This window comes from Mirounga angustirostris, unplaced genomic scaffold (assembly GCF_029215605.1).
Source record: "Mirounga angustirostris isolate CCGP_5_RB_7025 unplaced genomic scaffold, mMirAng1.0.hap1 SCAF_10, whole genome shotgun sequence".
NCBI lineage: Eukaryota > Metazoa > Chordata > Mammalia > Carnivora > Phocidae > Mirounga > Mirounga angustirostris.
Window position 1 is genome coordinate 94,471,847 of NW_026991718.1, and position 12,915 is coordinate 94,484,761.

Genomic DNA, 12,915 nt, shown 5'->3' on the forward strand with positions numbered 1-12,915 from the left:
GTGAAAGAAGCCAATGTCAAAAGATTGCAACCTATAGGATTCGATGTGTATGACATTCTCAAAAAGACAAAATCAGGGGCCCCTGGGTGGCTCAGTTGTTAAGCGTCCGCCTTCGGCTCGGGTCATGATCCCAGGGTCCTGGGATCGAGCCCCACATCAGGATCCCTGCTCGTCAGGAAGCCTGCTTCACCCTCTCCCACTCCCCCTGCTTGTGTTCCCTCTCTCACTATGTCTCTCTCTGTCAAATACATAAATAAAATCTTAAAAAAAAAAAAAAGACAAAGACAAAATCATGATGACAGCAAACAGATCAGGGGTTAGGGATGAGAAAGGGTATAATTACAAAGAGTTAGTATGAGAAAGTTTCTAGGGAGTGATATTTTTGTTCTGCATCCTGTCAGTTTTCTTGTATATTAATATTTTTAGTTTCAAAAGTAGTATCCAAGACATTTTATATATTATTCCATCAATTTTACAATATCTAAGGGAAGAAACATACCACAATGCTGGAAAATACTGCAATTGACCTGTCCTCAGGTCCAGATTTATTGAAAATAGGTGCAATGAGCTTTCTTTCTGCACTCACCCCAACAAACTGGTGATTTCAAATGACCACACTGTAAAATCCCACTCAGAAGGGGATTTTCATCAGGTTTTCAAAACCTAGGGTGTTAAGGTCCTAGGAAGCTTTGCTTTGTTTGGAAGTGGTGTTCAGATCACAGACCAGAATTGCAACACCAGGTATGAAAAGTGGTGAAATCTTGTCAACTCAAAGACCCCAATAAGAAAAATTCATGGGCACTCATCTTCAAAATAACCAATCATTCTCATGGCTGTATGAGGTGACTAGCCAGGTGGAAGGTAAACCAAGGATGTTAACTTTCTCCTGAAGCAAGCCACGTGTGTCCTAAGAGCCAGGATTTCTGAAAAAACAAATCTTTTGTTACAAGCAGCAGCTCCCCCTGAAATTCCCTAATTTTCCCCATTTAGTGACTACACTGCATGCCAAATAACTCCCAGCAAGATTCCAGCACTCCAGAAACATTTCCGAATTTGAAATAATTCCACTGAGTCCATCTGCACTAAATATATTTCTAACCTTCATTTTATGGGGTGGGGGGATGGTTATTTACTAAGCAAAGAATCAGAAAACCAGGGTCCGGACCCTGATTGTAATTCTCTTTCACATCAGGTTCCTCAAACATAAAGTCAGATGTTAAGAGACAAGAGTCCCAAGATTTCCATCTCTAATACCCTAGGAAACAAATAATGAGGAAAATAGTATTGCAGAAAGCTTGGCTAACCTGCCTGAATGAAAAAGAAGCTTGAGTAAACTTTTCACGGAGCATTCATTCAGAAACGCTGTGCAAATGACAGAAAACATGATCCACCAGAGAAACTGGTCACCAGCCCCGCGCGGCCTTTACCTGGCGCTTAGCACATGCTGCCGTCCCTGGAAGGAGGGAACACAATCACTGAGCGAGGTCTCCATGGCCCAGGCTCATGAACATCGATGGACTTCACGCTCCTCTCCCCACCCTCAACTTACAAGCAGCCTTTCACTGGAGAAGTTATAATGCTTTAACTTTATTCTTGGAGGTGATAGGAGTTACTTACCTTGCCTGTTCCTCCTGTATAAAAAGGTACATAGGCTGTGTGGTTATGAAAAGGGCAACACAAGTTACCCTTGTGACAGTGGATCTGTCCGACACTGACTGCGGTGCTTACAGCAACTGACACAGGTGATAAAGCTGTGCAGAACACACACACACGTACACACATGTACACACATACTACACGCATGCATACACACATGTACATACACAAACACATGCCACGCATGCCATACATGCACCCACTGCGCACACATACATGCACGCACGCACGTACACATATACCGCACACCTACACACTACACGTACATACATACACACGTACACACACTACACACATACACTTAAACACACACACATGCGCACCTGAATACAACTGAAACTCGGGAGATCTGAATTAGGTTGGTGGCTTGAATCAGTCACACTACTCTGGTTATGATATTATATTAGACTTTTGTAAAATGGCACCCTTGAAGGAAACTGGGGAAAACATACGAGGAGTCTCTCTGCATTATTTCTTACAATGGCCTGTGTATCTACAACTATCTCCATAAAAAGGTCAGTTAAATTTAAGAAGATGGTGAAAACTATGCCTCTCCCTTATCCCTGAGCATAAGCCCTCCCAGGAGGCAAAAGTTCTTACCAGTTTCGCGTGTACAAGAGTTAAGGGATAGAAAGGAGGAAGGCAGGAAAGGGGGGAGGAGGGCAGGAGGAAGGGAGCCTGAAATAACTCAGGATGGTCCTGCATTGTATCAAACTAAATTGTGCAGCTCTGTCATACTCATAACCACCCTCAAGACTACTCACTGAGCCTAGGAGAATGTTTCCGCTGAATGACACCCCCTAAACCCCACTTCCTCTCCCACTAGATTCCCACTGGATCTCCCTCCAGACAGGACACGGGGTGACCCCTCTCTGAGAAATCTGACCACCCACTGATAAAGATTCAGAACTAGAGACATGGGAGCACTGCCCCAGCGATGTGGCCTGGCTGGATCACCTTACAGAGAAACAGTCAATAGACTCTTCTCCTTGCGCATCATTTCAATGGCCTCACGTAAATATGAGGAGACACCAAGGATCACTTGACTTTCGAAGAAAGCACATAACATGAAAAATAAAATAAATAGACAACAGCAACTTGGAGAAACCAAGTTGGTATGTAAGCGATGATACTGTATTGAAGCAGAACAGGATGCTACTAAAAATAACTTCCACAGGGGGGTAAAAAAAGAGCTCTTAGAAACTAAAAATATGACAGCAGAAATTAAAAGCTCAGTAGAACTAAAAGATATAGCTAGGCAACCTATGGAAATTAAAACAAAAGGATGAGAAAAAACGTAGGAGAGAAGAGACAAGAAAATCAGAAGATGAATCTCGGGAGTCAAACACCCAAATAACAAACAATTCAGAGAGAAGAGAGAGCTTAGGACGGAGGAAATCACACAAGTTCCCAGATCCAAAGGACGTCAGCTTTCAGATTAAAAGAACCAGGTGAATGCCCAGGAAAATGCATGAAAACAGGACTACATCAGACATTTAACTGTGAAAGACCTGAACTTAGGAGCAAAGAGCACACATGCTTTTAGAGAGAGAGAAAGAAAAAAAAAAACAAACAGGTTTCATACCAAAGAATTAATTAAAAGTGGAACAGCATCAGACTTCTCAGGGGCAACCCTACAAGTTATAGGAGCAATGCCTCCAAAACAGTGTGGAAATTGTGTTCCAGCCTGAATTCCGACCCACTCCCAATCTTCAAAGGGTGGGGCTAGAATTAATGTATTTTCAAACCTACAATGTCTCAAACCTTTGTTTTTGCTATTTCCACACCCCCCTGTCTTAGAAAGCACCTGGAGTGTGTGATCCCCAGAAATGTATACCCCAAATGAAGGGATAAACCAAAAAAGACAGGAAACATACATGGGGTCCTTTCAACACAGGGAGAGCTGGGGGAAAGAAACCACAGTCAGGAAGAAGGTGAAGGGAGATCTCAAGATGACAGCTGGGCAGCAGATTTAACAAGCAACCTGTCCAGACTGGAACAAGCCGGAAGAATCCGAGAAAGATTTCTTCAAAAAGAGAACCGGATAGAATATCTAATGGCAGTGTACATAGCAGAGAAGATGAAGGAAACCGGAGGAAAGTTCCAGCTTTAATTAGTGGTGAAGGCTTAAAAAACAAAGCATTCATGTTTAGGACAGAAAAATTCAGCCCAGCGCCTGTGGTGCCCTGTCTTGGCTGCACATTGGGGCTATCTGTCTCACTTGTAAAAAATCCCAATGCCCAGGCTACCCCCTGAAACATTACATCAGAATTTTGGGGAGGCAGGAGTAAAGTTTAAAGTTCTCCAGTGATTACAATGTACAGAGAAGACTGAGACCCACGGAGTTGAGCAAAGATACAATTTTCACCCTCATGCATACTATTCTCAGGTCTTTATCGGTAACAACTGCTTATAACCTCCACTTTTAATGATCAGCTATACTCCACCTAGATGTCCTACCAGTAATCAAAATCAAAATGTCCAAAAAGTTATTATCTCATGTTCCTTCTTAAAAATGGGGCTACTGACTTCTTGATGTCAACTGGGGGCACCCCCTTTCTCCTGGTGGCCTACACCCCACCCCCACCCCCTTTGTTCTTTCATCAAAGTCCTATTCAAGAAACTTGCTTGTTACTTCCTTGTTCAGAATTCACAGTATGTCACACAAGTGAAAATGGCCTTTGCTGTGGTCAAGCAGTGCAGAAATGCAGCGGGGGAATGAAGAAAGAAACACCAAGTTGCAAATGTGAAATTCCACCAACTAGGTCACAGATGAGCAGACATTAATTATTCTCGCTATCGTGGAAATAAAGAGTGATTGACAAGCAAGGAACAATGCCTAGATTTCATGATTCAAATAAGCAACTTGTATTGGTTTGAACACCTCCAGATATGACAAAGGCCTTTCCCCCTGTTCACTCGAACTCCCACCTAATGTCTTTAGTCTAGAGTGCAAAGGGTCATGACCAACATGCTTCACAGTCACGGACAGGTCCAGGAAAGTTGGGTTTCCAATCCAAGGCTCAAATGCCTAGGCACAGCCATTCTAATCCCACCACTCCCTTTTCTACACATCTCATTAAAAATTAGCCAAGGCTCCATTTGGGGTCTGTGCCTAAAACCTTATCACCTTAAAATTCCCCACAGTGTTTGGGGAACCAATTTAGATCCTCGCCTGCAGTAAATGAGAGAAGCTGTCTCTCCTGCACCTCTGCCAACACCCGACATTATCATACGCTTTCATTTTTGCCAATCTGATCTTAAAAAATGGTATTTCATCATTTTTAAAATTAGAATTCCCTGACGGGCACCTGGGTGGCTCAGCAGGTTAAGTGTCCAACTCTTGATTTTGGCTCAGGTCATGATCAAGGTCATGAGATCAAGCCCTGTGTTGGGCTCCATGCTCAGCAGGGAGTCTGCTTGAAGATTCTCTCCCTCTGCCCCTCCCCGCCACACTCTTTCTCTCTTTCTCGCCCCCCCTTCACCCTCAAATAAATAAATAAATCTTTAAAATTAGATTTCCCTAATTACTATTAAGGCTGAGGATTTTTACTGGTGTCTACTGGTCATTTGCAATTGCTTTGTGAATTGCCTGTTCATATCTTTTGCCCATTTTTTACAAATTAGCTTTTTTGCCCCCTATTCATTACCAACCTAATTCCTTTTATTTTCCAAGTTCCAGCTTCTCCTTACCACCAACACCTCCTCCAAGCCATGCTATATTTCTCATTCGTCTCTCTCGTAATTCTTGAAAATTAGTTGTTCAACACCTCTCCTCCCACTAAAGTCTAAGCCACCATGAGGACAATATTCTGGGTATCCATCTCAGACACCGCTATCACCCCAACAACTAGGAAAAAGCTGAGTGATGAACGGAAGTCCCTGGGTCTTAAACCAATAGAGTTCAGGCAGGAATTCATTCAAGGGGTGCCACTGAAGACAGTTTCCTAAGGGACCACTTACAAAGGTGGGGGTAGGGGTGGGAAAACCAACGAAGGATGGTGAAGCTCCCAGGACTCCCAGTGATGGGAACAGCATCACTGCCCCCAGGGATGAGGACAAGGACAGGACAAGTGCACCTTCCAGGAGAGAGTCTGGAAGACACCATCCATGCCTAAGAACTTAGGACTCCATGATTACAACTGGCTGGATAGTGCCCACCACCACTTCACTCAGAGAAAACCTTCTTCCACTGAATCCTTAATTCTAAGACCCTATAGGAGAATACCACGTTTCAAACCATCGCAAAGATAAACAAAAGCCAAAAAAGCTCTACAGAAACTGAAGGCAGGAAAAGAGCAGAAAAACTTGCATTACCTTCTTGGCAGTACAAGACATTTGCTATGTGATTTCAAGGATGCCTTCTGAACTCTCTGTACCTCAGTCTCCCCAACACAAGGGTCTGTTTACTATCATCCCCCCAAAAAACTTATTTCACTCAAAGAAAAGGAGTCTCCTTAAGGAAAAAGAGAGTTGCCAAAATCCTGTCCTATCAGCCAACTTCCACCAAGCCTTGGAATTCTCAGCAAATGGCTGGTTTTGCAATTCTTTTGGCTTTGCCAACCCTCTGGGGTATTGAAAAAAAAAAAAAGGAAAAGAAATCTTCCCACAAGGATTCAAGGCTTGCAAGTAAAGGAAATCTTTGAGAAAAATCTGGGTTGATGAGCAGCTAAGAAAAGCCAGGAGAGACACATCTATATATGTTTAGGCAGAAAATAGAAAAGGTTGAAAAGCAATGTGTTTCTAAAATACTGCTTCTATGAAAGCAACCTTCTGTTACTCCTTTACTCTCCCTAGTCGACTGAAAAAGGCAGCGTGATTCCCATTTTCTATTCATGTCCTCCTAAGCTGAGGCTAGGGAATGCAGTGGCATCCTGCTTGGATGCAAGTGGCCTTGCATTCAAATCCTGCCACTTCATGAAGTGACACTGGGCAAAGCACTCACATTCTGCAGCTCCGTGTTAGCCCATGAAAAATGGGTAACAACACTGAATTTGATGGATGGGGGCAGAATTCTAAATTGTGAGATTACAATGTATGCCAGTAACTGAGCTCCTGAGGCGTGGTAACTAGTTTTTAACACAGGTCCTGTAGTTCAGAAATCAAAACAGCTTCTTTACTCAACAAGCATCTTTTGAGCATCTACTGTGGGCGGGTGACACAGATGACAAACGTGAGCAAAGGTCACAGGGTCCCTGACCTCCTGGAGCTTAGAATCTGGTGAACAGGACAGATTACTCAAACCAAAACCAAATAAATACATAATTGCCAATTGTGATAAATGCTATGAAGGGAAAATTGAGGGTGTTCAAAGAGCAAAACAGGGGATCTAGTCAGGTCAGGAAGATCTTGGGCCTGGAGGTGAAGGATGAACTAGCTGTGATGGTGACTGTGGAACAGCATGTGTGACAGGTCTGGGACTAGAAGAAGTGTCACCCTTTTCAGGAGCAGAAGAAAGGCCTAAGTAGCGAAGCATGGAAGGGAAGGCAGGGAGGGAAGATAAAGCTGGAGAATCCAGCAAGGCATCCCTGTCAGCCACAGGAGGGATCGAGAGGTTGTGGTCTTTGTCCTCTGAGGAAGAGGAAGCCACAAAACTAAAGATGTGCTCTCAGATCTGCAACGGAAATTTGCAGTTCAAACACCCACACGGCCCTCTTTCCAAATACCACCTGTGGACCCCACACCTGACTTCAGATGCGCTGCCACGTTATCATGATTGGAAGGTATTTCAAATATGCATGTATTATTCACCATTTACCACCTTGGGAAATGTGTCTGATCTGTAAGTTATTATCCCTTGGACCCCTGGTTTTCCAAAGACAGCCACAACACACATGCCCATGGTACACACCAACACACATGCCCATCTGCTCGCCTTACGATATACCCTGATGCTCCTCCACTGAGTAAGTGGTGGTATCTCTGTCCCCCCTTTTTGAACTTGGGTTGACATCTGTAACTGTCTTGGCCAAAAGAAAACAGTGGAAGTCATACCATGTGACTTTTGAGGCTCAGACAGAAAAATGCTGTGCACTTCCACTTTATCCTCTTGGAACCCAGCTGCTGTGCTATGAGGAAGTTCAAACTAAGGCACATGGAGAAGCCATATGGAGAGGCCACACACAGGTGTTCTGGTTGACAGCCCAGCTGAGGGTCCAGCCAACAGCAGGCATCGACCCCAGACATGGGAGTGATGTTGCCTCCAGATGACTGCCGACCCAGCTGTCAAGTTACCCAGCCTTTCACTCTTTCCAGCTGAGACCCCAGACATGGAGTGGAGACAAGCCATCCCTACTACACCCTGTCCAAATTCCTGACCCAAAGTATCCATGAGCAAAAAAATAAAACGGTAGTTTTACACCACTATATTTTGGGGTAATTTATTAGCAATAGTAACTGGGCAAGATATATATGTGTGTGTATATATATATAAACTTTGAACTATATATATTACATATGTATATTTCTTCCTTATTCATTATTCACCTACCCAAGAACTTTCTAGAGGGGATGTCTATAATCACTGCTGAGTTAGAACCTCTGGGCTTTTTTCATACAACTTCTGGGAAAAAGGGGGACCAGTTTCCTTACTTCAAAGAAAAATTAAACACTTTCAAACCACTCAAAACACACACAAGTAATCCATTCTCACTGCAAAAACAAGAAAAAGAGAAAGAAAACCCTCGTTAGCAAATCTGACACCTTATTTCAATTGGCTTTGAAAACCGATGGAAAATGAGATCTTTAACAGCAACAACTAAATAGAGCACCTAGGCCCCTTGCTTCCTCTCCCGCTGAAGGCTCAAGCGTCTGCAGAGCGTGTGCAAGCTTAAATAAGGCAATGCACATAAAATGTCCTTGTTTTAGCACAGTGCCTGGCACTTAAAAGCCCACAAAGTTCCAGTTACTATTACTGCTTTTGCTGCCATGAGGGTTAACCTTTGTCTTGATTCCAGCACTAACCCTTCCTTTAATAATGCTTGCGTCCCTTCTCAGCAGAAAGGACTCTATATTGGAGTTCAGTCAGATGTCCAGAAAGGGAGCTCAGATTCCATATGACCAGAAATGTTATACAACACTGTGTAACACAACTACAACACCTCTCTATCTTGCTTTGGTGAAAGGACTGTCCTCTTTATAAAAAAAGAAAAATCAGTATGTGTTAGAAAACAGGCTTCTGAGAAGTTACATTTAATCACTGCATGGCGTTCAAGGTGAATAAATAAAAATATCCCCCTTTGATCATTAGCAAGGTACCCCCCATGTGGTTATATAAATATTACAAAGCTGCACCCAGATGGTGGCATGAATACCAGGGAACAGAGGTGGGATCAAAGAGCCAGGCCACCTCAGGTTGGTTCCGCCCTCTACTCCTCAACTGCTGTGTGACCTTAAGCGAAGCACTCAGCCTCTCCCAGACACAGTGTCTTTAAAACAAGGCTAAATTCCAAACTTATTATCCATACTGAAAGGACCCTTAAGTAGAATAGCACCCAAGTGCAGGGTAAAAGTCACTATTCAAATACTTAAGTTTGCTGAATGGCAACCCCCCAAGCGAAATGATCACTTGCAGATTCACACACATTAATTAATTAGCTCAAAAAAATTAGCTCAAAAAACCTGAGCCTTGCTGAGAATCAGCTAGGTGTCATGTAATGAAATTATGAGTATCTACTTGAAGAAAAGGTGACTAGGGACAGAATTAGGACTGGCATGCCATTTGGGGGCTGGATGGCATCCCCCTTCACACTGCTAGCTTTTCACTATTACCGCCAGTTGCTGGAGTAGGGGTATTCTGAAGCCCTACATTTATGGGAGGGGAGAGAGAGGCACAAAGAATATGGGAGGAGAGAGATCAAGGGAAGGGACAGGGAAAAGAGTTGTGCTATGGAACTAAGTCCAGAGTTGGTGGCACCTGAAAAGAAATGTCACTGCTAGGAAAACCATTTCAAAATGACATTCGAGTCACCAGGTTTCAAGTTTGCAGAGTGTCTGCCACCCCCTTTCTCCCTGAACATCCCAGCTTTCCCAGGGCCCAGGCAGCCCCCTGCTATTGATGGACTTAACCGTATGGGTCAGTTCTCCATCCAGAAAAATGTCTTTTATAGCCTGACAGTGGTGGAAACTCTAGGACTCACAGAGCCTGAGCACGCAGGAAAAATGGCCGGCATGTAATTGACTTCACATGGTCCTTTCCAAAGGCGGCATCAAGTACAGACTGTCTTTACACTCATAAAAATCCGGTAGATTAAAGGGCGGTGAAAGAAAACCCTCCTCGTGAGAATCAGTCAGTAGATGCTTTTGGCAGGTCTGGCACTGCCCTCCGAGAGAGGTCCAGCTTCCCTCCCCAGCAAGCCCCCTTCCGATGTCGGCCCCCATCACCAGATAATCTGGGATTCAGGAGAAAGGGAGAGAGCTGTGGAGTCCCAACGGCTCCACTGAAGACCCAGGCGGACTTTCTCATATTACCATATATGAGGAAGTCTGTCAAGAGGTCTGTTAAGACCTGAACCAAGCCCGACCATCTGCTCTCCCCCCGGAAGCATGCAACCAGCCAATTTGGGGGAGATCCCTTTTTTATTTGATGCCACCCTTTTACCATCACTATTGAAAGGCTTTTATTCTGCACTTCCTAACGCCTTGTATCAGAGCTACAGCTATCTTAACACCAAAGCATGTATTTGTAACGGCTTTTTCTCACAACCATTTTTACGGCTGTTTTCCCACGAACTGTGCCACTTGAACGGCTAGGATATAAAACCATTTTTACAACAGTTATTCTTCCAAGTCTCTCGGTCAGTTATTTAGACAGCTGCCCCCCAGGGTCCAAACTGTTTTCAGTGGACAACTGTTCTGAGCACATTTCTCCACAAGGTCTATTTCAGCTCAAGAAAAGCCAAGGACAAAGATAAGACAAAAGTTGTGGGTAAAGGGCGGACCCACTGCAGGGCACCATGAGAGCAGTCGACAGCGTGATGGGCAGGGCAATCTAAATCATTTCTTCCAGAATTGCAAGTGCACAAAAGGGATCAGCCTTCCCAGTGAGTGGTCAGTGAAAGAGAACAAGTACATTCCTAAACCCTAGCCAGGTGGCCAACACTTTTTTTCCTACCCGAAGTTCCGGGCACCTGTTCTGGAAAAGTGGGTATGGAGCTCTGTACCTGGTACATACCGCCTGTTCTATGTGGGGAACACGGAGAATTACGTGTTCACCAGTCAACCAGCCCCCTTCGTGCCCTCAACAAGCCAAAGGTGTACAGGTGGTTACCTGCACAGGTACCGAATCTTAATCAGCACCACTTTATTGCTGGCCTGGGGGGGGGTGGGGGCTTCTTTAGGGTAACAGTCCCCGCCGCCTCTACCACCAGTCCCTCCAGCCGGTGGGTAAGAAGGATAGAGCCAAGAGGCACAGGTAAGTGTTCCCGGGGCCAGTCGGGCGGCCCCACGTGCCGGCCGCGTTTCCACTGCGCGGTCCTCGCCTCCAGGGCCCCCTCCTCCCCAGGGGGTAGGGGGAGTCCTTGTGCCCGGCACCCCCTCCCACCCGCCAGCCTGCTCGCCCCGAGCCCGGCCCGGGAGCCCCGAGCTCCCGGAGCCGCAGCGCCCACTCGGGGCGAGCCGCGAGCACTCACCATTATGCTCTTGCATGCTCGACAGCGACCAGAGCAGCAGCGCCACCAAGGCCAGGAAGCAGAGCTGGCTCAGCAGAAGGTCCCTCCGGCGGCTCCGGCGACGCTCGCGGTCCTCGTCGTCGGGCGACGGCATCCTCGGGCGGCAGGGCAGCGGCCCCGGCAGGCGGCGGCCGCTCCTGTCGCGGGCGGCCGCGGCGGGGACGGCGGCGGGAGGCAACCCTGCGCGCTGCAGCCGCGCGTCCTCGCTGCGCTCCCGCTCGGCCGCCGCCGCCTCCTCTTCCTCTTCCCCGCCGCTGCCGGGCTCGTCGTCTTCGTCCTCGTCGTCGCTGTCGCTCAGTCCCTCTTCGCCCTCCTCCTCCTCCTCCTCGCCGCTGGCCCGCGCCGCCGCCTCCCGGCGCTCGGGGTCCCTCTCCTCCTCGCGCGCCATGGCTCCCACGCTCGGCGTCCGCGCTCGGCCTCGGGCGGCGGCGCGGCGGGGGCGGCGGGGGCGGCCGGGAGGCGGGGGCGGCGGCGGCCTAGGAGGAGGAGCGGGGAAGGACCGGCGGGAGGAGGGCCCGCCGCTGGCCAACTCCGCCGGCTGGCGAGGCCACCCGGGCTGGCTCCGGCCTCGCCGGCTGCGGGAGCGCGTCGCGGGGCCGCCCGCCCCCTCACTCCATGGTCCGCGCGCGGGGAGCGGGGAGCCGGGGCGAGCGGGGCCGGGGCGCGTCGGGAGCACGGGCGAGGCGGGAGCACGGGCGAGGCGGGAGCACGAGCGGCGCTGCTCCCGCAGCCTGCGGCGGCGCGGCGGCTCGGGCTCGGGCTCGGGCTCGGGCGCGGGCGGGGGGCAGTGCCGGGGACGCAGCCCGCGCTGGCCGGCGCGGCGGAGAGGGGGCGCGTGGGGAGGAGACTGAGCTGGGGAGGCAGCCCGGTCCGCGATCCTTCGGCCCCGCGGCCGGGGGGGAGGGGGCTAGCGCAGAAGGCCCCCTCTTGGGGAGCACGCCACCGGGAGGCGGATCTCCGGGTTGAAGGAATCGCCCGAAACTTCGGAGAAACCGAGGGTCTCTTCAGCCCCCTCCCCACCCTCTGCCCTGAGCGGAGAGGCCGCGAGTGCGCTCGGCTGCGCGCGCCCAGCCCTTGGCCGCGCCTCCTCCCGCGGGCCTCCTGGGTTTCCCTCCGCCCGCTTGTGGGGTTCCCCTGCGCGCCAGGCTCTGGACCTGGAACGGGACTCTCTGGAAGCTCTTGGCTCACTGGGGTGTCCTGGCTCCCCCCGCTGGCCCTGCTCACACTTCACTCCCGGATCGCACTGGACCCAACCCAATGCTGTGGCTGAAGGAAGGGGGGGGCACCTGGCACTGTCCTTGAGTGAGGTGGCCTAAGGGTCCCTAGCAGGGTCACAGCAAAAGACAAAGCAAACCTTCAAAGGTGGCTTCCTTTCCACAGAGGGACCATTTCACTCACAGAGACTCTATAGAAGACTCTTGCTTCTTGGGCATGTCATTTATTTACTCCTGTTCTCAGCTTGGCATTTTTCCCAGACACACAGATCACCTTCCCTATGATGCCAGTGTGGTTGTTCTTTTGCTTTGGTTCCCAGGTACTGAGGAGGATTTAAAACTATGTAAGTTCCTCCAGGCTGGAGTGTGTGGGGGGA

General features: G+C 48.3%; 1 protein-coding gene across 2 annotated transcripts in view; it reads right to left on the reverse strand.

Annotated features, from left to right (window-relative positions):
* The window catches only part of SLC24A3 (solute carrier family 24 member 3), a 495,689-nt gene extending 483,385 nt beyond the window's left edge, over window positions 1–12,304 (reverse strand). Inside the window, exon 1 of one of the 2 annotated variants that reach the window (XM_045885360.3) lies at window positions 11,286–12,302. In XM_045885360.3, the coding sequence (XP_045741316.2) occupies window positions 11,286–11,712 (427 nt within the window). In that variant the 5' untranslated portion in view covers window positions 11,713–12,302. Of the gene's footprint in view, window positions 1–11,285 lie in introns of both variants that reach the window. The other variant, XM_064572768.1, reaches the window with a different exon arrangement.
* Window positions 12,305–12,915: the final 611 nt, after the last annotated feature.